Source organism: Ptychodera flava, chromosome 18 (assembly GCF_041260155.1).
Source record: "Ptychodera flava strain L36383 chromosome 18, AS_Pfla_20210202, whole genome shotgun sequence".
Lineage (NCBI taxonomy): Eukaryota > Metazoa > Hemichordata > Enteropneusta > Ptychoderidae > Ptychodera > Ptychodera flava.
Genome location: NC_091945.1, coordinates 34,684,904 through 34,710,242, shown reverse-complemented (window position 1 = coordinate 34,710,242; position 25,339 = coordinate 34,684,904). Strand labels below are relative to the sequence as shown.

Genomic DNA, 25,339 nt, shown 5'->3' with positions numbered 1-25,339 from the left:
TGGTAACACGTGCATCTGTGTACAATAACTTTGTTTTTGGAATTTCGCATAAAATGTTGATCCATTATACATTGTAGTCAATGACGAAACTATGAATAATTTTTTTTAAATACAAAACTTGGCAAATCTGTGTATTTATGTATGCTTGATTATTGATATTTATGTTCTTGATTAGACTAGAGTGGTTATAAGTCCATGTGTGTGCAAGAAATTTGATTTTGGAATTTCACCGAAATATTGATTCATTATACATGGCAGTCTATGATGAAACCCTATTAACAATTTTTTTCCAATACAAAAATAGGAAAATCTGTGCATTTATGTACACTTGATTATTGGTATTAATGTTCATGATTAGAGTAGAGTGGTTTCAAGTCAATGGGTGTGCAAGAAATTTGATTTTGGAATTTCACCGAAATGTTGATTCACTATACATCATGTAGGCTATGATGAAACTATGAATAATTTTTTTCCAATACAAAACTAGGTAAACCTGCGCATTTATATACACCTAATTATTAGTATTAATATTCATGATTAGACTAGAGTGGTTTCAAGTCAATGGTTGTGCAGGAAATTTGATTTTGGAATTTCACCGAAATGTTGATTCACTATACATTGTACGCTATGAGGAAACTACAAATAACTCATAGGTTATCTGATCCTAAATTGTCAAAGTTGTTCGACCTGAAGCTTCCAGTTGTTATTGATGACACTATGCACTATTCTGAATAGTTTGTATTCTGTCAATGTCCTCAAAAAATAAAAAAGTACATACAGCGACATGAACGTTTGACACCAACCTATACCCAATGTATTGTCAATGGGAGAATGATGGTAAATAAGTGATCTCCCAAATTGTTATTGAAAGAGTCATTATAGGGGACAGTTATGCACAATAGAGGAGTTGAATAAGTAGAAATCATGACAACTTAAATCAATGTGGCTGCTTGGATCATCAATACATTGTTTATTATACCTGAAATTTGCGCCCGAAGGGCGCGCCGAAAATGGAAATGGCAGACAATGAAAGTGCCAGGAGGTATTTTTTTCTTTTTTCAGTATTCCATATTTTTCGATACGTGCACATGCAATTTCAGCTTTGATGCATGAAAAAAGGTGACCCTCCCCCATAGGCTTGCACAAAATTTTATGACCCTTCAAAAATGCTTGCGCGAAAAATGGCGACCCACCCCCAAAAAACACCGGCCCACCCCCCCTGTAATTTATGTCCACTCCCTCACTGTGAATAAAAATGTCGACGTCTGTTGATATTGTACAGCACAAAAATGTCTAAATTGGGGAACCTTCTCCTTAATTCTCCGATAAATAGCATAACCATGTTTCCGACCCTCTTCGGAAATAATAGCAGTGTTACGGCTGTACACATTTGACTATAATGTCACGTGATACCGTTGTCTACGAAACAACATTCCGAAATAATGACAGGACATTTGCAACGGACGAAGATTTCGAAAATCAGATTATCTTCCACAATTCAGTGACTGTTTTGCCAAGAATTTGAAAAGGCATGGAAAAGAATAAACACATCAAGAAGCACCAAGTTTTCAGGCATTTCACATTTTACATTGAAAAGGCACAGGAGCGTTTATTGTATTGTTGACTCTGTTGACGAGAGATGTAATATCTACATAGCTCATTGTTTACCATATTTAAACATGCTATCAATTGGAAATCTTGTCGATTTTCAGCGTCAAGTTATTCATTGGTAAAATCAAGTAATTGTGGCGATACTTGTGTCTAATTGCCACAAACCACTTCTTTCCATGGGAAATCGCAATTTAATGAAAAACAATAAGGAAGTGAGTTGCAAATGGTTTCAAATACCTCAATATCTCCTGCTCTGTTTTTCGCAAAGTAATATCCTATGAATGTGATATTCTGATTGAAATTGTATATATAATGCATAATGTTGTTATGAGTATTTAAGAAATTTTTAGGGTAAGACACTATTCTACTCATAACTCCAGTTGAGATAGGTATACCTATTACAGCTTTAACTCCAAGTAAGCTTAATTTGATTCATGTAGCGTACGATTATTTTAATCAAAAAAATCACGTGTAATTTACACATAATTGATCTGCCCGTGTGTTTTATTACAATGCAGAGAGGAGTTCTACGTTCAAGCCAATATAGCTCAAACGAATTGTGTCTGACTCACTGTCTAGCAGCAATAAATTCATGTCTAAAGTGAACCGAATAGCAATGATACACCTTCAGTGTGTCAGCAAGACCTTTGTAGAGGATTTGCGAAGCGATGTCCAAGGACAGTGCTGTATACCCAAAGGAGTAACAGATTGGTTGTCGTCATTAGTCATCTGGGAATTCTAGATATGCGTCGCATTTGGCGGGCGCCATGTGATTTTTTAATTGATTGCATCTATTTCCTCTCGTGTATCTGTGATGTCATGTCGGCGATTTCGCGGATTTATATATCTGATGCGACAATTGATGGAATATTAATACCATATGACCAAGATGCCTATGTATACATCGATAAAAATGCCAGAAACATCTCGATATTAAATAAAGAATTATTACTACATCCAGGTTTTTATAATGCACCGCCTGTAAATTTTGAATTTATGAGCTGCAACGCTGATATCGGAAATTTTCATTTCGTTTCTTCGCCATCAAAAGCCTTTCGCAATCACAGAGATGGGTCAAGTACGGAGTGCGTTTGCTCTCCGTTTGAAAAACGTTTTTTTTTTTTATAAAAAAAACTGCGTATAAATTCTGAAAGATAGGGGATACTGATTAAACCTCTGCAGGAGGCACAATTCATTCACACCTTTGTACGAAAAATCGCTAACTTTTACGCAGCATTGGCTGAAGTGTCACAAACTTTCGCGGTAACACACTCTCTTCTTGCGCTAAAAGAATTAAGAGTGAGACGCTGAGATAATTCATATGCACTTCGCATATTCTATCATGCACTGCAAAGGTCAAAGTTGAAAAACATGAAGCTACCGTATACATCGTGGAAAAATGATTCTATCTACTCTCTTTCTATCTCTGTCTCTGTCTCCCTCCCTCCCTCCCTCCCTCCCCTCCCTCCCTCTCTCCCTCCCCCCTCTCTCTCTCTCTCTCTCTCTCTCTCTCTCTCTCTCTCTCTCTCTCTCTCTCTCTCTTCTCTCTCTCTCTCTCTCTCTCTCTCTCTCTCTCTCTCCTTAGTGGCCAACAGCAAAAGGAAAGGGTTGGAACTAACACGTTGAAGATTTTATTGTCGCAACAAAGTTTGAACATTTCAGTAAACGCGACTGGAAATTCCAGTTTGCACAGCAACTCGGAATTCATTATTAAAATTCTCCTTCAAAACTGTGGCTATTTGCTCAACTTGTCAATAAAGAAATGGAGTATTGATGAATTTAGGGAGGAAAAAATCCGTTCAATGTCAATGTGTGCGTAGCATTTAAAGTGTGTAAGATTAATAGAGTTCCTGTGTATATAAAATTCTCGAGAAAAGCGCTTTTATTTATCGTTCGTCGCCTGGACACAGAAATTGGATGTCAAGCCATTGTGGAGTTTGTTATTTCAATCAATACATTGCATGATTTGGTAGCCAACGAAACTATTACTTTTTTATTTGGAGGGTCGAATCTCCTCAACGTTTGCGTGAGTGTGGGCGATGACGGAACACTCAGCAGGCGCGATAAGTGAGCTGTACTTTGGCTTCATTTCATCTCTAACAGGGATTGGGCCCTTCAAGTTGTCAGATATTAGCAATCGAAGTCCTTCCACTAAGCCCGAGTGGTATGGGCGATGAACCCCGGTCGGGAAGTTGCCTACATTAGGCAGCATTATCCTAGACAGCAATGGTATGTGTTGTAAGCAGTAGGATGAGATTAGATTCGATCTCCGCACGACACTTTGCCGCAGCAGGGCGTATGCATTACTCGCATTTTCCCATATTTGTCGTTTCACCAGATTTTCAGGGCAAATCACTTCAGCTGTCCGCGTAATCAATTCCATCCATCTTCTACGCGCTACACCATCTAAGCAATTTTATTGATTCTTACGAAAATATGATGACATCAAACTTAAGTGCTCGCTTTGCGTATGAATGACAGACAGAAGGGAGTATCAAGTTTCATTCTAATTTTGTTTACATCTACTTAAATTTTATGAATGTTATGAATGTGTATGCCGGGGTCGATCTATTCAACACATTAAAAATCCGGTAAAATTAATTTTAAGATCTGGATACAAGATATGCATGGAAGAATTGACAATTTATGAAACCTACTCGACATTCTTAATGGCAGCGTCTATCAGAGATATCTATAAAAGATAAGATCTGGTGACAATTCTCTGATAAGAAATAATTTTCTACCTGTTATAGACTACGCCGAGATGTGCTCAGCATTGACGATAATCCATATACTATAATCATCCGTGATTGATATTTTGTCAAAATTATTCGCAAATTCAAGATGAGAATGGTTGACAGCTCCATAGCGTTATTTCCAGCATCATTACCTGTGTGGATCTCGGCGGGAACAGAAACTGCCGTGAGTAGTATTACTCAGTGTTTCACGTTTTTTCCTTCTTGTGAAGTGCAAAGAACTGTAAATCTATATAGTGACTCCAAAATTGAGTTTTATAATCAAAGATTTTGGGGAGTAAAAGAGACCATATAGCTGTTATATTTGATGATATTTGCATCATTTCTGTTCTGGACAACCAGTATATTTTTTCTTAATCTCTTACAAGTATGTTGATATACAGGGTATTCGCCTAGTAAACATAACACATTGTGTGTTGTATGCAATGTCATTGTCGAGAAATGAATTCAAGTCTGCACGAAATTCAATTACAGATTTGCAATATCACTCGGCATTGCATACAGGCAGTGTGTGTTGACAAGGTGATCATCAGCCCCGGGCGATCTCGACATAATTTTTGAGTGGAAAAAGCATAAATAATGGAAAACCAGTCAAAAGATACAACAAATAGAAATTTAATCTTTCGATGGAAAGTTAAAATCGATTGAGAAATACGTTCCTTGAGAAGCACTCATCTCTGGAACGCTTTAAAGGTAGACATAAAGTTAGGTAGGTGTGGCTATTGATAATATTTGTTCAAGACTGTAAAATATGGTAAATACAGTCTCGCGTGGCCATGAAATAATTAGATGAGCTTGATAAACGTCTAGGATAAAACTGCGCATATTGTTAGGTAAATTTTTATGAATTGACGTAAAATATTTAAGAGGTTGGATGATTGGTTGGCGCATACTCACAGTGAACGTTCCATTTTCGATATCTGTCATTTCAAGCAAGGAGTAATCGGCATCTCGGTCACCATTCTCATCGATGCTAACGTTACCACTTATACCTAGAGGCAAATCATGACAAATAAATCAATAATGGCTTACAGTTTCCTCAGACCTCAGGTAATCTCAGAAGAAAAACAATGCTGAGGGATGAACAACAACAGGGAAAAAGAGCGGCACATCATTAGTGTCAATTTTCCCTCACGATATTTATTCTGAGATGTGTTTGTCCCCAGTCAACGTATGACATTTTCCAGGTTTCTCCTTAATGTCATATTTATAATGCACGGCTTCCGTGGCTCTTCCTTCGGGCGTTATTACATTTTCTTTGATACAGTGACTTATTTCAGGGTCGGTCGACTTACCATTATGTGAAAACAAGCCATACGAGTAAGAGACACGGGCAAGACACCAGATATTTGCGATTCAAAGAGAAATGGTAAGCGGGTTTGAATAATTCAGCAGGGACGCAGGATTTTACGCAAGCAATTTCAAAATATGGAAGATCAGAAATAATCTTGAAATAGGTCAGTTCCGAATAGTTATATTCAAACGGCCTACAGAACTGAGCGTATGTTTACATGAAGGGTACACGGCAACACAATTATTTGAACATGTCAATTTTCAGCTGGGTAGTTGAGAGAGTCATATTTGCTGACGTCACTTTCGCCACTGAATGCGGTGATTGGTTTATCGTGATTTATACTAGTAAACTGTGGATTCAGAGAAAGGGTTAAATTGATATTTTGTTGCAGCATGTTATGATGGCAAACCATACAAAATTTATTATTCCATTATTATGTATCTAGATTCGGAAGTACGCATGCACAGCTTCTTGATAACATTGCACGCTTTGAGCAGAGTAATCACAGAGCAATACTAAACTCTCATCAATCAACAGAGAAAAATCTCCAAGCGACTTCACGCTTCCTGATGGATCGTTCCCTCTACACGTTTTGCTCTGGAAAGGGTGTTCGAAAACTGATTTACATGTGACATTTTCAGTGGAACTTTGTGTAATTTAGCAACTGTCTCTCACGCTACTTTCGTCCTTTGACCCACTTGTTATGCACTCTAGCACGCATTGGCGTCAAGAAAGGAACTTTGCCGCGCGACGAACAGACACGCAAGACAAAGTTAACAGGAACAGCACAGGAAGCCAATTCCGGAGCTCGTGATGTGTCCAACGGGCACAAATCTTTGAAGCTGGTGAAGCCAATTTACGCGAAGAAATTGAGTGCCCGTCGTCGTGTAATTCTATGTGTTGTAGTGAGTCAATCAGGCTGCCAATTTGTCTATCTGTTTAACCCTTTGTGCACTTGTGTTTTGTGTCGTCATGTTTGCGAGATGGATGGAAGGATTTTGTTGATGGATGCGACGTGTTGCGCTTTAAGAACTTCAACAACGACTTTGTCACTGCCTCGGGATGATTTCTAACATACACAAACAGTACTTCTGACATACACATATAATCTACAGGTATGGTATTTAATTGATGCATGCTTACAAACACGAAGAAAAGGAGAAATTTGCCTCTTCGATAACACACATCATGGAGTAGAATTTATCCATTTTGCGTGCCCTCTGGTCAGTAGAGATTGAAAAACGCAACATGCCAGTACACGCACCTTATTAATCTTATTAGACGTTGTTCAAACAAACCTCTCTTGCGGCGATAAGGGAACTTTCCTACCTGGAAATGTCCTGTTCCACATGCGGTGCGTGATAGCTTCTCCATCACGTGGGCTACCACCGGCTGCCAGGGTTTCATTTAATGCCAGAGCATATAACAAGACTGCGTCGTGGAACGCGCCAACGAAGCTGTTGACCTGAAAGAATGGTAATAGGGCAACATTCACTAGAGATGTACACTTCACTCTGCATTACAGAGATAACAAATCTTTAATTCACTTGGGGCAAGCTGGATTGGGATTGGAAAGTCCTTTGCGAGCTGCACCTGCTGGCGCGAAAATATTGCACCATGGCAAATAATTCAAATATTCTTCTGCAGAACAAGTACACAGATGAGTTGGATTACCTACAGTTGCCCGATATTTTCAATGTGTACTGGTCAAACGCACTGCAACTCCCTGCTGGCTGTTTTAATTTTCTAATCTTTCTAAGTGTCCAAAGGCTAACATCAACGACTTGTTTTGCATGAGGGATATAATATTTGTATCAACCAGCTTTAATTTTTTGATTGACTGACTTAAAGGAAAGACGATTTGAACTCGACCAATGACTTTCACTGACGTTTCACTACGAAGCGACTGACAGCGAAAACGATCAGAGTAGCGCAGTAACTTTGCTGCGACAATTTTGACGTGACAGAATCTAGGTTTCCTGTTATTCCACTCTAAAAGTGCCTTCGTGAACTTTCCAACAAAGAGAGGAATTATAAAAACATTGTAGTAATAAACGTCTCGTTAATTAATCCTTTCTGTTGGAGTTCTGTTTAGCCAAGGTAATTTACGACGTGCGAATAATCAATAAAGTCGGCTGGATCATCGAAATGATATGCTATAAATTCATTAACTTTATCGATCCGCTTTGTTGAAACGATTTCTGGGTTGCAATTCCCGGACGTCTGCTTAATCTAGCGTCTATTTTTCTGAATCACTGTCACCAGGGGTGTCACCGTGCTGTAAATTCCTACTGCGGCTCGTATTCTCGACTTGTCAAAACTCTGATTTCACCTGCAGGTTTTGCCAAAATCTCCTCTGAACGCTTAGGTATATCTCTTTCAAGTAACTACAATAAGTAATACATTATCTACAACACTTATGACATTGCGAAATCTAAAATCATATTCAGTAAAAATATATTGTCTTTGGATTATCATAAAGGGCGGCACGAGCGATTTCTTTAAAAACGTCACATAAACCAACTCTGTTTGCATCTCCTTTGCATCTACAATCCTAAAGTAGCTGTTGTCGGGTTTTCGTTTTAGTGCAATCATTTGAATTGTTTCAGCTAGTTTTGTACCAACGATTGGTTCAGAAGCCATGGGTCCTCGGAGACCTATAAGAATCGCAATTCAGCCAATAATTTTAGATATTTAGGATAAGGACTACAAATTAGAATAAGACACAAGTAAATAAAAATATTCTGACTTCAGAAGAATGAACGAGGCTTTAGTTACATGAATACTGTAAAAATAGAGCTACAGTGCAATGTTGAAATGCGAAAGTCATATTGTTCACAGCAAATAATATTTGATATTCAAAATGGCTACGGGCTCCGTACGCCCTTCTCTGTGATTATTCAGTTTGTAGAAAAATCTATTTTCCTACATCTTTCAAGAAATCTGAAATACTTCTAGGAATGGCTGTATTGTGCATTCTTCGTTTTCTGAACATTTGACATTTTAAAGTATTCTTACTGTCAGTGAGTACAGCATAATGCAGGTTGAAGAAAAATTAGAAAATAAGAATGACTGATAGAAGACACACAGACAATCGAGTGATTTGTCAAGCTCCTGTCTATTTTAGTCTCCATTCAATTTTCCGTAGTGCAATCTGGCTTTTTTCCCTGCTTCGTCGGTGAAGATCGACGTCATCAATCACTTTCCGCGGAAAGGAATGAAATCTCTGTAACGCTGAGGCGCTAATGAGAAAACAGCGTTTAAAGATATCAGTTTTGCTTTCAGTCGTTTTCCTATCACTCGGACGACTACACATGCGCGCAGTACGGTAGTCGTCTGAGGCAAACAAGCTACGACTCTGACTGCCTTCAGGTGAGTAGAATTGAGCGATACCCAATTCATGAAGTTCGACGCAGAAGAAACTGAGACAAGTCCTTGAACCGCCATGAATTTTTCATGGAAGTATCACTTGAGAGAGCGATTTCGATACAACGCCGTTTGAAACTCTGACGGTGAGGGGTATGAGAGTATTTCAATATCCGGTAGTGGTTGTTACACATCAACTCGAGTGCTGTTATCATGATTGGGGCAATGATGTACCAGCGCGGTTACCACTCCACAGAGCTAACCGCTTGTCATCACGATCAACATCGGATCGATGATTTTGATCACCGACAGAAAAAACGCTTTATTCTGAAATAAAATTTATGACAACTTTCGAGACCGCCAATATGACCTAGAGGGCTGCTTTCATCATTATCTACTCAAAGAAAACTAAATGCAGTTCATTCAAGTATTTTGCATAAAACGTTAATCACGCGTACGCACAGCGTTGCTCTATGAAACATCAAAACAGACTACCATTCATTGAGTAGCTTTACCTGCAAAATTTGAAGTAAAAGCCGTCGTCACGTGTTGCAATTATTTTATATCTCTATGGTTAGCATTTACCAATCTCCTGTCTGCAATAACGTGTCTTTAGTTTTCGGAATCCACTGGAGGAATTGTAATGTTTATTGATTGTTAATGTTTATTGAAAACTATCCGAATATATATATCCGAATATATGTATAGGATAAAGCCCGAGTACAAGGGCTCTTCTGGTATATAAAGTCCAACCCAACGATAAAATGTCGAGGCCGCAGGCCGAGACATTTTATCGTAGGGTTGGACTTTATATACCAGAAGAGCCCGAGTACGAGGGTTTTATCCGACTTAAAAACTATCGCCCCTAACTGATATATTTTCGTTTTCGATGTGTTTACGTCAACCGTCCCCTTTGTCAATGTAACATGTTTAGGATATGAATTAAAACTTTTATTTGTGAAATAGCCTTCCAATGTTATGGAACATCCTATAAATGCCCTAGGGCACATTATCTAAATGCCCTAGGGCACAGCAGATTTTGTTTTGCAGCTGGTTTCCGCTGTTTTACCAAATTTGAATATTAAAACGTACCAGATGTCTACAGAATATGACATGTTCACTTTTGATTGGACAGTACTTTACTACGGAGCTGTCATTCATTTCTGGAATTTGGTGACCAAGGCTTTACGAGTAGATAAAGCACCCTGAATTGAGCACTCTGATTGGTCAATCAACAGTAGATAGTTTTTAAATATATATATATATATATATATATATATATATATATATATATATATATTATATATATATATATAGACACACAGATACGTCATATCAGAAGACGTTGGCAGCTGAAGCTATCATTTATAATTTTCAGTACTCAGTACATATATAAACACACACACACACACACACACACACACACACACACACACACACACACATATATATATATATATATATATACACATATATATATACAAATATAAATATGTGTGTGTGTGTGTGTGTGTGTGTGTGTGTGTGTGTGTGTGTGTGTGTGTTTATATATGTACTGAATACTGAAAATTATAAATGATAGCTTCAGCTGCCAACGTCCTCTGATATGACGTATGCAGGATATCAGTCAAAAAGTTAGTAAATGTGACGCAGATGTACTTAGGGCGCCAGTTTCAGATAAATTACAAATTACAAAATACCCTTGATTGTTATGTATAGTTATTGCCGTTACCTAGAAACCGTTACTAGGTAACAGTACAATATTTCAATACTCGTATACAGCTTCAGTTCTTTCTTAGTTTGACAGTGTATAGGACGGATAAACTATAGACTACTCACGTGTTCGCCCTCCTTGTCGTAGTCGAAACTATAATCAGCAAGGGCCCGTCTCTTCACTTCGTTAGCGAAATCTTCGTACTCAGGTGTGTCTGGTTTCCTAAGGGCCAGCGTCATTAATGAACGGTAGGCCTGTTTCGCATCTTCATCACGTCCATCGCCCTTCTTCCAGCCAACGCTACCAAAGTAAGCGCTATCAAAGAGCTGCAGATTGAAGAAAACATACTCGGCATGGCCATCCTTGTTTGGTTTGGTCATTCCCAGGTCGTGGGCTGCCAGCATTATCTCGCGAACTGCTTCTCCAGAGGCACATATCACCACAACTGAAATCAAGGGAAGAATACAAAGATGCAATGGGTGACACGTGTTTACACTTTAAGGAGACTTGGAATTCCTGTGGGTGTGAATTGATTCAGCTTCAATCCGAACATGCTTGTAACAAGCAAAAATTCCTTCTTTTCCTTGAAATGATAGCAATGCTAGAAATAGAGAGCGTGATTGGTGAAAGTACGGTGAGTACATCACGCTGAGAGAAACGGTGGGGAGAGGCAGGTTTTAATGAAAGGAGAACGTGATGCAGTGAAGGAAAATTTGATATCTTTGCCCTGCAGCGAAAGAGATGACTGAATTGTACAATATGGAGATGCGGCTTAGAACGAGACATCTTTAGTAATGCCAGTGAGATGATTAGGGATGGCGCTGGCTCTATAGCATATGCTGAATCTTTCAAATAACTTTGAGACGCTTGAGAGACCTACAGTGCGGTTAGATGACTGCAGAATTAATTTCAAAGACTCCTGTACAACTGACCGTGCATTGCTTCATGGGATAATATTATCCCGCGTAAATATGTGTAGACGTAGTTTGTTATCATGAATTCCTTGTAATCATGCTAATATTTATGAATTGATAAGTAATGTATTTTGGTGACTGTCTTCATTGCCCTCAACTCGACACCACAGAAGGTCTTTCTCGCCACATTATAGAGTTTTAAGTTCACTTACAGCGATCAAACCGATCAACTGTGTAAACGATGGATTCTTTTTCTTTAAAAAAACTATGTCTTTCAATTGATAAGTCTTTCAATTAAATTTACTTCTTACCAATCTGAATTATTCGGATATTTGATATTTCCCAGAATGCATTATTCAAGATGTCTACGCAGGGTGATGAGTTTGACTTCAGTCCTCTAAGGTTTACAGATAAGTTTCTAGTTGATTAAGTAGATGCTTACACGCCAGGATTAGAGCCTGAATTCGAAGCAATTTAGGCTTTTAGTGATCCATAACCTTCATATTATGTACAACTTTTGATCAAACGACATGTACGAGGATTCTCCCCCGTGAACATTATATAAATAGCAAGCACAGCCTCTATCACTTGAACTCTCTCCTTCTCGTTAGTGTAACCATGGTGATAAATTTCACCTCCATGGAGTAATTACGGGTATTTCCGTCTTGATCTTGCTATTCCTTTCTTACAGGTGACGAAACACATGACCCACAAGGACGAAACACCTAGCTACAACAACACGTTTAGCATTACCCGAGTCAAATAATGAGTGGGCTAAAAACTTCATCACTTCACATACTTCACAGTAATCACAACATAAAGACTGCAATCATAGAAATTAATTAAAGTGCAATTATTGGTCAATGAATTGCAACAATAGACAAAGTAGCGTTTATCAATGAGTCAACATGAACTTTGAATATTAAGTAGAAAACGAAACAGGACATTGCACTTTGCTCAGCAAGACCTGACGCAGATGTCGGATTAAACAGTCCGTAATCCATCCATCGATCTAATTATGACCTTCGCAGAACAAAAAAAAGTCGATAACTAATCGTCAAACACTACGTTCAGTACATGGAGTAATTAATTTCTGATTTTCTCACTCGATATCTGTGGGTGGATGCTGTGATCAGATGTAAATGATGAATAATTAAGACAAATAATTGACTGGAGGGAGGACAATTTGAGCCTCGGAATATGAGTGCTTAGACATGGTCATTAAAACGGAAAACCCTTTACAATTGGCTATTGTTCACTAGACAATGGTTCAACATTCCTTGAAGGATAGTTGTGTTGCGTCTTCGCTAAAGACGGTTAATTGGGTGCAGGGCACACAAAAGACGTTGTACCAGTTCACATTATAACTTCAATGGGAGTCTGAAACGACAAGCCTTGTTTACATCGTACACTAATGACTTACGCTTTTAGAACGAAAACATCTTTTGTTAACCTGAGGGTCAAGTTTGCATCATGTGAAACGACCAGTCTATACCTCGCTCTGAATATCGGTTATGCCTGCATATTGTAATTTACACGGTTGGTTTAAGGCTCTCAAACAAGGTTATCTACTACAGTTGGTTGCCAAAGCCAACATTCATGTGAAACAGCAGCTTTGTAAATTACATCAGGTGTATAGTAACACGGTTTGATGGTCGAATCCCTGAGCATCAGTGTTTGACTTGCCCAGTATATACGTAATTGCCAATTTACGAAAAATCAACCGATGAGATTGCGGGTGGACACATAACAGTTGACCTGTGAGGATCTTGGCACCTACTTTGCATTCGACACTGTTAGTTTAAAACTTGAAGAAACTCACAAGCTGCAGCGATTATATAATTGATCGTGTCTAAAATCTGATGGATGTATTATCTAAAGCAAAGATACCGCTAAACGAATGTAATACTCCCTTGACACCGTTCTTTAATATTTCCAGATATTAGGCAAGCGTCTAATTACCATTTTGATCAAACTCTAATCTTTTCTCTGATCTTTCCTCCAAACTGCTTCCTTAATGGACATTAAGAGACATCTACACCAACGTCGTTCATAATCATAGCTATAATATGGCAGATTTGGACGAAATGGAATAATATATGTGCAGATAAGACCCGTACAGTGTATGCATGTGATACTATCATTCGGTTCGATATTGAAGATAGTTAAACCTGATCATCGAAGGGCAAACATGTAACAAGAACAGTAGCTTGGTTTAACTCTGTCTGTCTGTCTGTCTGTCTGTCTGTCTGTCTGTCTGTCTGTCTGTCTCTCTCTGTCTCTCTCTCTCTCTCTCTCTCTCTCTCTCTCTCTCTCTCTCTCTCTCTCTCTCTCTCTCTCTCTCTCTCTCTCTCTCTCTCTCTCTCTCTCCAGCGACAGAGATAACAGCAACATAACGAAGAGAGATACTGCGGCAACTAGGCTGCATAAACGGGCAATTCCGACACAATCGTGTGCAAAAGAGAATTTCCGTGTCTGTGAAAAACTTCATGTGATAATCAGCTTGCCTTTCACGCAGTCTATTATCAATAGCGCTTTCAAGGGCGTCACCTGTTCTATTTCATTAAAATAAGGTATAACCATGGGCAAAAGCGTGATAATTTTTGAAACGTATGCAGACACTATTCGATTGCACCTGCCACTTATTACATGCTAGAAAGCAGTTTTAAGCAATTTTCTCAGATAAGATGCACGTGGTCTCAGATAATATCAACGCATTTAAGTTAATCGTTACACAAATCGATGTATTTCTGCATCAACGTCTGTCGCTAAGCGGCCAACGTTTCAATGGCTGTTGTTGTATCCGTTTAACTTCACCGCTTGGAACGAGTATCTCGAGGGAGACAAACTCAGGAAACTTCGAACAACCACGTTCCAATGAAACCCCTTTAGCATAGTAAGGTACTTGACCAAGCATTTACTGCACCATATTTCACCTTCAAGTGTCTCTATTCTTCTTCACCGAGTTTGAATTGCAACTTGTGCGCCGAGCGTTACGCCTCTGAACTAATGTCATTTTAAACAACAATTTTCTAAATGTACCCGGAAGCTGATTCAGCGACAAGGTAGCCAACTGAAAGAGATCTACCTGTTCTGTCACGTCTACTACAACGTGGTTACCGCCGGCAACCCTGTAAGGGTATCTTAACTTCAAACGACAGTACCAAAACGTCAGTTCATTAACTCTGAACGCAAAATATCCACAAACATTTCTCCAATTTTATGAATCAATGGTGTACATGTACATGTGTCGTTTACAAAGTTTTGTTACACTGGCTCCGATATTAATTAATCATATTATTCGATTATACAAGAAATACAAGGCTTACTACAGGCGATTGACAGCATGTTTTATCATCGTTACTTTTGGCAACACTTGCCCGTTCAACGATTGTACGATGTAAGTTTTTTTCTTTGGACTTGAATGTATCCTGTTTATTGTCATCGTTCAGTTTAGCATGGGTGTTGGTCTTGGAAAGCAATGCTGTAGCATCGTCATCAGAGAAGGCGACTACTTTATTCTGATTGAGAACTCTTATCGTTTTATTAGATTACGAATACTGAACATTACCGCCTATTTATTCCCAAAATAATAGCGCCACTATTGATGTCAAAAGCAAACCAGTGAACATACAATACAGAATGAATCGTTGACCCCAAATTACCAAGTTACTAGTGACTATATCACCTTCAAAAGTGAAGCTTTATCAATCTTTAATACGGACAGAAATTGTTGCAACTTGTTCCGTTTCAGGTCAATAATCAAATTAATATATAGTATATGCAATCTGGTCTAAGAATTCTGTTGTAGGAATGTTATATTTCACATTGAAACCAAATTGGTTAACGCTGTACAATCCTTCAGTTCATGTATTGATTTACAAGGTTACGCAGCTTTTCTACACTGTGCCTTGCCCCGACTAAGAGGGCATAATACGATCAAATTATTGTCAAGCTGAAATTATCTACGATGTGTCGATCATGAAATCCACAGATTGTCCTTCACTACTTAGCGTTCTCAATTGCACCAATGCAACATGTAAAGCCACAGCTCTGTATTAATTCTACTGAAGGTAAAATTCGAGATAATTGCTCAAGTTCATGTTCAGGGAGTCTACCGCGATCGAGCTGTCAGGTATATCACTACTGGCACCGTGGCACCATTCAGTCTGAGAAAATCTCCATTGGAAAACAATCTCGACTCTTTTGCTGAGTGACTGTAATATTAAAAGATACATCCCCCTAAAACAATACACCAATCGAGGACATTGATACATAAAATGCTAACTGTCGTTGAAACGGAGGGGCCAGGGGAGATCGATATCCCTCACGTGTTCTAACCGAGTCCCTCCATCACGTGGTCGGGGTGTGGTTTTTTGGATCAGCGTACGGAAAAGTTCACTCGTATGCCATTGTGCCATTTCACACCTGATAAGACATTGATTATGGTCTTCTTCAAAAAGCTATTCTCCCCCCGGCGAAAATATCCCTGCACCACAGACGTCACTGTGATGTGAATTTGTTTACCTCAGGCACAGAGGTAAAAGCACAGAGCAGGAAGATCTGAAGGCAGTTTCTCTCATTTATTATAATAAACTCATTAATATAATAAAATAAGTTAATGAATAAACAAAATATGCTAATTCGAAGATGAATTAGCGATAATGTCGATAATGTCGATAATTGACAGCTCATTTTACGAGGGCTACAACATCATGCATGAAAAAATATTACGCAAGAAGCATGTCATAAAAACATTTATCAGATAATTACATCACTTCTCCTTGATAAATCGTGATGAATTTTAGTCATTAGCTATGAAGTACCCATTACATGCACATTACAACCGTGGAAAATATCTATTATGTTCAAATGAAGTCATAACTCAGTGAGTTTTAGTCTTCCTAGCTCTCTGGCAAACGGCCCGCAATCGTTCAAGAATGGTACTGTTGTGGTTTAAATGTAAAATTGTATTATGAATGGGATGTTGGTATTGCTTTGACAATGATTTTGTTGCTAGGAATAAACACCTACCTACAGGCTAAAACACCTGGTACATACATGTACAGCCTAACGTTTGATAAAATATCTGTAATTTATGGTAGGCTTTGTGTATGGTTGATATCACTTGGCTAACAGAGCGTATGAGTCACCTTTACGGTTTTGCGTCCTGTGGACAAATTTATCGTCACAAACTTTGGAAGCTAAATAAAATCTCATCAATTTTAGTTAAAATGGGGATCTATGTGGGCAGAAATTCAACGAAAAGAGGATGTATGTGCATGTACATAGGCAGTTAATCAAATAAACAACATTATCAACGAAAAACTTCCTAGCAACGAGGATCGGATTTACACGATTTCATAAGTTTCATTCAAGAGCTGTCTAACTTTAGCTCAGAACTTGTAAGTGTGTCGCTGCTTTGGGTGTGGTCATCTTTGCCAAGCACCATTGAACAGTTTGGAATTTAATATCTTCCTCTTTGGGCAACTTCCTAAATTCAAACAGTTTTTGGGAAATGATGGCCTCGTTTAACATGTTTAGGTACGAACATGTCATGGTCCACGGTGATTTCGATGAAAGCTCGAGAATATTTTGCATTAATTGCTAAATGTCATACAGTCTGATGTGAAACCCCATGAAACAAATGTGGGACCATTGAATTCCTGTCAGCGGTATAAAGAATAATTTACTTAGGACATTACGGACCATCGATTCAACGCGTGCATTTAACCGGTCAATTAAAAATGGCATCAGAACAAAGTTCATAGTTCATTTGACCCTCAAAACACCTGTACATGGACAATTCGCTGCTTTTGTAGTTCAATGTAGGCCGTGACCTCCATAACTGTTTTTTTCATTTTGTTTAACTGTTTTTTTACTTTAAATTGTAAAGTTTTATATTTTACATAAGATTTTCTATTTGCTCGTTGTGTAGTACGTTATGGGGGACAACTGACTTTGAATAGGTGATTTACACCTGTTTCAGTCATCCGATGCTATATAAACCGTTAATAAAATAAAATATATACGCCGAAGCAATATGGCGACGCTGGCAGTTTAGGCATCAAGCCTAGAGGATTTATCAAAACACAGTTTAAGCAATGTCAATAGCAGGATTTGAGCTACATTTCACACCAAAGGCACGGTCAGGGTAAAACTTTCGACTAGAAATCCGATGCGCATGACAAATTAAAGAATCTGCAGCAAAGTTGACTTACAGTATCATGTTTAAATAGACTTGTTTATTTCTACTCGGTAACCTCAAGGTCGGCCAGCAGGTCACCTCTGAGTCGTCATTGTCAATTAACAAAGAATTCAAGAACAGATCATTCACTTACAACACGTGGATATTTGCACGCATTGGCTTACCTTGATTCTTTTTTGTTTTTGACGTGCCTTGGCTTTCAGCTTGTACTCGGAGAGTGAAGTTTTTTTAATAGGTTTCGTTGCCGAAAATCATGACGGCATGTTGGTATGATGTAAACCACATGGTTGGTTATAAATTTCAGCTACAGTAGGTAGGAAAAATCACTGTATCTTCATGTCAAAGGTGGATCCAGAATACGGAATGATATGCCAGTTTTGTAAGTGAAGGACGACAAACACGAAATGCAGACATACTATTGATTTTTCAACTATTTTTCTATGTTAAAATTACACGCTTGTAGTAACAGATATTCGCTCGCGCCTCAATCGTCACTGTTTACCCACTCCCTTCATCTTACTATGACTCGTAACCAAATTAGTATGAGAAACATCGATCCAAGAGTTGACACTCTACAATCAAAGTAAGGGAGTTAATTTTCAGTGTGCTGAAGAAGGTAGGCTTCTTCAAGATTTGAAAAGGACATCGGGCAATCATTAATACGCAATCTGTAAGATTGCAGATATTAACTAGTTTCATGCTTGCTTCGCATTGTGTCTTCTGCATCGGTACCTCAATGAAATGCATCATAACATGATACGTAATTAAATATTATACTACGAGTACATTGTAATCTGCAAATAGTCTTGTCTCACTTTTGTGAAATGTCTTTGCAAGGAAAATTAGAGTTGTACAGGTCAAATGCATTGCTGCATCAGCTGAACTGAATTCGATAACAAGCGTACTAGAAATTCCTACTACTGATCAATTTAATTGAGTGTATGGTTACTCCTCTGAAGATGGTAATTACTCATACTATAGACGACCCAGAAATCTTGCAGTCGATCAGATGACCCATCGATCCTAGGGTCACAAGCTCCATTTTCCTTCAATTAAGCTATGGTCAAGGTTTTTTCGTAGGATTACTCATTTCGATGCAGCCCCGAGGCTGGAAGTAAGGCAAAATAACGTCTCTACACACCAATCGCTGCGTGCAACTCTCCAGCCACGCCGTTTTCATTTTCAAGCACGCCAATAACGGTGTTGGCAAATCAAGCTATTTTAGGAAAAGATGCACCACAAGAGTATCAAAGTTATAATGCAATCTTGCCGATCTGTCTTCAATTGAAACGCCGTTCTATCAACAACAAAATTGACAGAGCTCGTTATTAGGTTCCCTACAGAGATCGAATAGAATTAATACAAATCTTTGACCATTATTCTGCTGATTTTTCTTTAGTTGTATCACGTGTTTCTGAAACGAGAGTTTTTACTGCTATTCAAACGACCACACTAACACACAGCTCATTCAGTTGCCTATGTCTCCTAGTTATTCTCTCTTGTTATTTCTCGGATGATAAGATGGCATTTTCTTTCAGCTTCTCCTGTCTCCTCTTCATGCACAATAAAATTGCATTCACCAGTACTATTTTGAATGCGTGTTGTGATGGGCTTGGCAAATGTACATGCACACGACACGACTCATAGTTAGTGATCATTAAATGCAACTGAGCATTGTCATAAATCTTACGTTTATAAAAATATAATATACTTGTACATGTATTAATATCCCGACACATAAAATGTCAAACCGTAAAACGGTGTATTATATTTTATGCTAACATACTACCTTTGCAATAAGAGGTATGTTTATGGTGAAAACCATGGGAAAATGACATTATTATGTGCCTCGTTACAATATCGTGATAATGGCATGAGCACCTTTAGTGGTGACGTGCTACACAAAACACGCATACGTGAACGGACACTATCAAAATGCCGGAACCAGCACGAAAAGGTGGACGAGCAGAGAGACTAACAGAATGACCGTCAGACAGACAGACTGACAGACAGACAGACAGACGGACGGACACACACAGACGAAATTAACAGATAGGCGTTTGGAGGATTACTGAGAGAAAAGAGGAACGCATGAGAGGATGAGAACTGAATGAACTTATTGACGTCATGTCAGAGTAGAACTTCTCATCGGCTTCGGTGTAGGTTTCAAAGACAGCATAGCGTACATGTACACCGTAACCGAGGAGATAGTTCGCGTGTTATGTGGTACATACCTTATACTCTTTATCATAAGACATTTCCCGGCCATATTTTCCAACACTATGTTGGTAAGTCTGTGGCTTTGCAAACTACATGTACATAGCAACTCGCATGTCGGAGTATATTTCACAGTGCCGGATGAAAAGATCTACTGAGAGTTCAACTTTCTTTAAAGATGCAAAAGAGGTCACATTCACAACATGAAATCGCTCCAAGTGTCAAACGTAACGCGACAAGTATGAAATCCCAGTTACTTGAAGAAAAAAACTCGTTTTAGTTGACCTCGGCGAGTCATTAGCAGCTCCGTTGTTCACTAATACTTTATGATCTGGGTATTAAACACGAAGACGCAAAAAGGATTTCATTTTTATTTGCTCGAGGTTCGAACGCGGCTTTTAATAAAGTTAAACAGTGAAAATTTTATCGATTGTAAAATGTGACAATACATGGAGCAAACGATATAATCCTTGTGATCTACCGAAATGGTTTTGTAATATTGGCGTCAGCACCAGGTTCTTTTTAGTTTATACAGTTCGTGGTATATGAGTATGAGTTACAGACTCCAGCGTGTTTCCAAATGGCCAGGGGCCGATGTGCTATGTTTAAACTCTGTTTGCATAAATTATACCTTAATATGAAGAAGGTCATCTTAGAGATACCAAAACACGGCAAAAAACCATCTCAGGAGTTTCATCACTTTAGTTGACACCCTTCAAGCAAACAATAATACAGAATTTCCGATATGAAGTGCTCTAGTCTAATGTAAAGCTGAAAAAATACAACTGTACAGATTCATACTTGTCGGATTCTGAACACGAAAGAAGTCATCCCAAACTTTAGATGGAAGAAACTATAATTCTAAAGAGTGGGCAAGTTATTAATAACAAGGTTAACACCTTAATGTCAGAGGGACTACTGAATTTCTGCATTATTATGGCTATGTATGACATAAAAATACATTGTATGTAAGACGTTGATCGGTCATACTTGCTACTTGATATTAACTGAGCACAACTTTTCATCAGAGTGACAATTTAATCTCCAACGACTGAACCAGACGGTACAAAGATTAGTGCAGATAGCACAGTATCTTTTTCATAGCGGCTGAAACGTCAGTAAGGGGTGGGCGAACTTTGCCCCTTAAAGATCTGATTTTAATACAGATACGCTTAATCGCTTCAGGAAGATACGGTTGGTTGACCGTAATTATTTAAGGGTGGCAAGTTACTGCGTACGTACTATGTCTCTGCGGAGATTTCAAAACACAATGGACGCTGTAGTAAGGATTTGCGGGATAAAATATTCACGAATTGTGTGCTGATTGAGCTTCACTCGGTTTGCCTTGATGCTTTGCTTATTCTGTGCATGAGGAAACATTAAACACAAAGATGAAAAATTATGGGTCGACATTTACATGACAACGTTCGGGTTTTATAGATGGCACGACACAGCACCAACTGTGAGGACAAAATGAAGCTGAAAATGATATGGATTTTCTCGATTAGAATGAAACTTAAATTACTGTTTCAAACTTCCAAAATGAACATTAATACTGTTCAATGGTTAAACCGGCAGCTTTTACTTTGAGCACTTCTAAGCACATTCCATCATTGATTTAGGGCCGGACCATTAGATTTTGGGAGGGATTGTCGAAATTTGGAAAAAATCCGCAGAGCAAATCCTGATTAGTATATACTTTATTAGCATTCATGCAGATATTTGAAATATATATACATGAATGTTGGCCGTTAAAAAATGAACAACCTTCCAAGATACCTAATGGCTCGTCCCTTGATGCGGCCAGTCGTGGTGTCGCCGTTTTAGAATACGTCGAATGTAATTCTTACCGTCGTACACCAAATGTTGAAAAGTAAAATTGTAAGGAATGTCGTAATTTGAGAGGTAACCTGATTTATTATGGAAAACTCGCACATGTACACGGTTGTAAAGCTGGCAACAAATTTTGTATGAGAACTGACATTGGCAAGTAACCGCCGAACCATCAGAGAGACGATGCTAAGTTACTGTCAAGCAGAACTTTCGACATTTACCGTCATCGCTTTGTACTCGACACGACAACTTGTGTACTCAAGAGTGGCGTTGGAAGTAGATGCGATTAATATTATTAGTAATAAGCAAACCGTTGCCCTTCATAACTGGTAAACCGAAGAACTTCGTTTCCGTGAGGCTGCTACATAGCGGTTACTTAGCAACAAAGCCAAGGTTTGGAGGCAAATTGCTGTAGCCGGGGAGCCTAGAAACAACACCTTGTAGCCAATTTCACTGAGAAATTACGGTAACTAACCACACCGATGTAACGAAGGCGAAGGCAATAACAAGTTATATGCCCCACATCGGGCAATGCTAGCGTTATCAAGGCTATATTACCCTGTGTCAATTCGGATTACTGACAGGACTGAGAGTTTATCTAATATAGCGATGGTAGATATTAGCCTGCAATTGTGATGTCTAGTGTTGAATTGGTTGCTTGATTACTCTACGATTCAATTTCAAACCTTGAGTAATAATTACCCAAAGCGAGGAACTTCAACCAATCAAAAGACAGTTGGTTTTATTCGTACGACACCGCTGTGTGAATATCCACTGACTCGAAACTGTACACCGTCTGAACGATGAAACATGCAATTACGAATTTCTTGACAGCAGAAATCATTTACTACTTGTAAGATGTACAGTTTGTTGATTGATTTTACCTACCTATGAGGTATACATAGTGCAGTCAACATACAGAAAACATTATTTCATTTGACAGATCTAATTGATTGATGAAGAAGATACAGAAACAGTGCAAAACTAGTTACTACTCAAGATTATCCGGTAAGCTTATCAGAAATAGTCCATGGCTGCGTGCGGGTTTCATCCAGTTTTCTCTGGGATGTGAGAAATCGATCACAGTTAATAAAGAAATCGTCCAATCCCGTTGCAGCGATTACGGGGCGAGGAATGACACAGATGACACGAGTAAAACCCAGGAACCCTGTAATTGGTCGAGTAATTGACAAGAAGAACAAATCAATCGCCAAGTGGTGTCACCAACTCGAGCTCATAATATCAGGATAACACTAAAAACTTTGTCTGATCGCGTGTCGGTGATAATGACTCAAAGATAAGCATTTGATCTTGAGATTCTGACCAACTTGATGACGAAACAGACAGACCTGTGTCCATCTCTAGTCTCTTAAAAGACTATTAGACAGTATTAATCGACTTGCATGGAGGTATTAAACACACAGGGCTGCTCACTGGATTTCAAGTAAGGATTTGAAGTCACAGCTGGTGAAAAAGACTACGTGTTTCTTATTATATCTGGATCAAATATCATGCACATCACACAGATGCGATCCACTTATCAATGTCGGTTCTTATCTCCTTTAGTCAAACTTGTCCATTCTCTCCATCCTTGCGTAACCAGTTGACTATATCTCTCGTTCTCATAGTTTTCTTACCGCAAAATAAGTAAGTTTTGAAACGAATCAAAATCAAAGTGCTCCTAGTCGTTATTAGAATAGTTGTCTTCACACCTTATAACAGTAAAGAAGCTTCAAATTTCTATTTACAACGTTGGTATTGACAAACAGCGGTCATATATTGACTTATTTTATTTCACATCGACGCACGAAGTCGTTTTATCTTTTTTGAAATATGATTGTACCGCGTGAAACCTTGTTGTTGATACAGACCTTTGTAAACCAAGCCTTGAAGTACAGGCTGGCAAATTCAAATCACCGACATCGATACAACATCGAGTGATATGTATTGAAATTACTGTCTCGTTTGTAGGATTGTCTGTGGAGTGAACCGCAGAGGTAGAGTTAGGGGGTCCTTTTGTTCGAACTCTAAACTCAGTAAAGAAAGGTTTCTTAAGACATGATAACATGTTTAGTTAAAGATTCGCTAAAAAGTGGCACATTCATAGGTAATTAGGGACTGAATGGGCTTATATATGATAACATATGTACTTTGAGATGGATACTCACTGGGGGCTACTTCGTCGGATGACACCGTTATCTGTACAATCGAACGTGCAACCCCTCACCTTTATATATTACACACACTGAGCAACGGAAGAATTCCATGTTGTTGTAACCAGGGCTAATTTGTGTTATCTCCCTTGGACAAGTCTTTAATATACGACCTTAGAGCAAACATGCCCAGTTATAGCAGTTAATTGATTTCTCGTCAATCAAGCCAAATGCTTCAGTTAACAATATGCCAAGACCGCTACATCGGCTGTGCTGAACACCGCTTGCCCAGAGGAAAACCATTGAGTGCCCATTTGCAAACGTTCGCAATGTCATCATTGTTAACCTTCATGATAAAATTGAATAAATATGCCACAGACGACCACTTTTAAGGATTTCACATTCACAGTGTGTCTGTAAACATGCATTAATGTCAAATGAGTAATCGATTCCTTTTTTACAGCGAAGCTAAACACAAAGAGGACAGAAAAAAAAGCATTATGCACGCCACAAACAGAACACAACGCATTCTGGGTAATCAGATGGATTGTAAGATGGGTCATTTTATATCGCTCCCTTGTAACATGGTACATAGTCCACTGAGAACACCTTGTATTCGTGTTCGTAAAGCGAGTGGAATGGTTTATGTGGAGTACGATACATATGAGAAGTCCTAATGCCAGACTGCTTGCTGTAACAATCTCGATATGAGCATCTGTAAATTTTCCAGCGTGTTATTTGCTATTGAATATCCAAACTAGTTTCAAGGTCATCTCGAACGCTGAAGCTTTGTAAATCAACTAAAATGCCGCCGAAAGAAGTTCAACCGAATTTTTATGCCACAGTACAATATCACTTTTATCAATGCCGCATTTCCACAGTACAAGCATGTACTATGGGTTCAGAATAGGGCGAAGGGATGCTATTTTCAAATCTATTTTATTTGAAAATTGTAAGTTTTTATTACACGGGTACGATGCTTAATTGACAATACGCTTAAAGTGATGCGAAAAGCGAACTCGAAAGCAAGATAAACTACGGATATGCGATCACATTATGCATTCTTCACTGAGGATACTGTGATATTAAAATTCCATTTCCTTGCTTTTTAGCGTCTATATTGGATTGTCCCTCACATTTGAAATGCCTGAAACCATTCAAAAGTTGGCAAATTGATACAGACGGTCATTACCTGAGGTCAGAAGGTCACCACGTCTAAATAAGAATGCCATCATACTTACCGACTGTGTCTAATTTCGTAATGTCTGAGGGT

The 25,339-nt window shown here is 38.6% G+C and overlaps 1 protein-coding gene across 4 annotated transcripts in view; it reads right to left on the bottom strand.

The window, feature by feature from the left end:
- LOC139117469 (atrial natriuretic peptide receptor 1-like) overlaps window positions 1-25,339 on the bottom strand; it is a 294,651-nt gene that overhangs the window by 53,075 nt on the left and 216,237 nt on the right. For all 4 annotated transcript variants that reach the window (XM_070680595.1, XM_070680593.1, XM_070680592.1 and 1 more), the window contains exons 2-4: window positions 10,867-11,186; window positions 6,991-7,126; window positions 5,265-5,359 (exon numbers count right to left, since the gene is read on the bottom strand). In XM_070680595.1, the coding sequence (XP_070536696.1) occupies window positions 5,265-5,359; window positions 6,991-7,126; window positions 10,867-11,186 (551 nt within the window). The remainder of the gene's footprint in view (window positions 1-5,264; window positions 5,360-6,990; window positions 7,127-10,866; window positions 11,187-25,339) is intronic.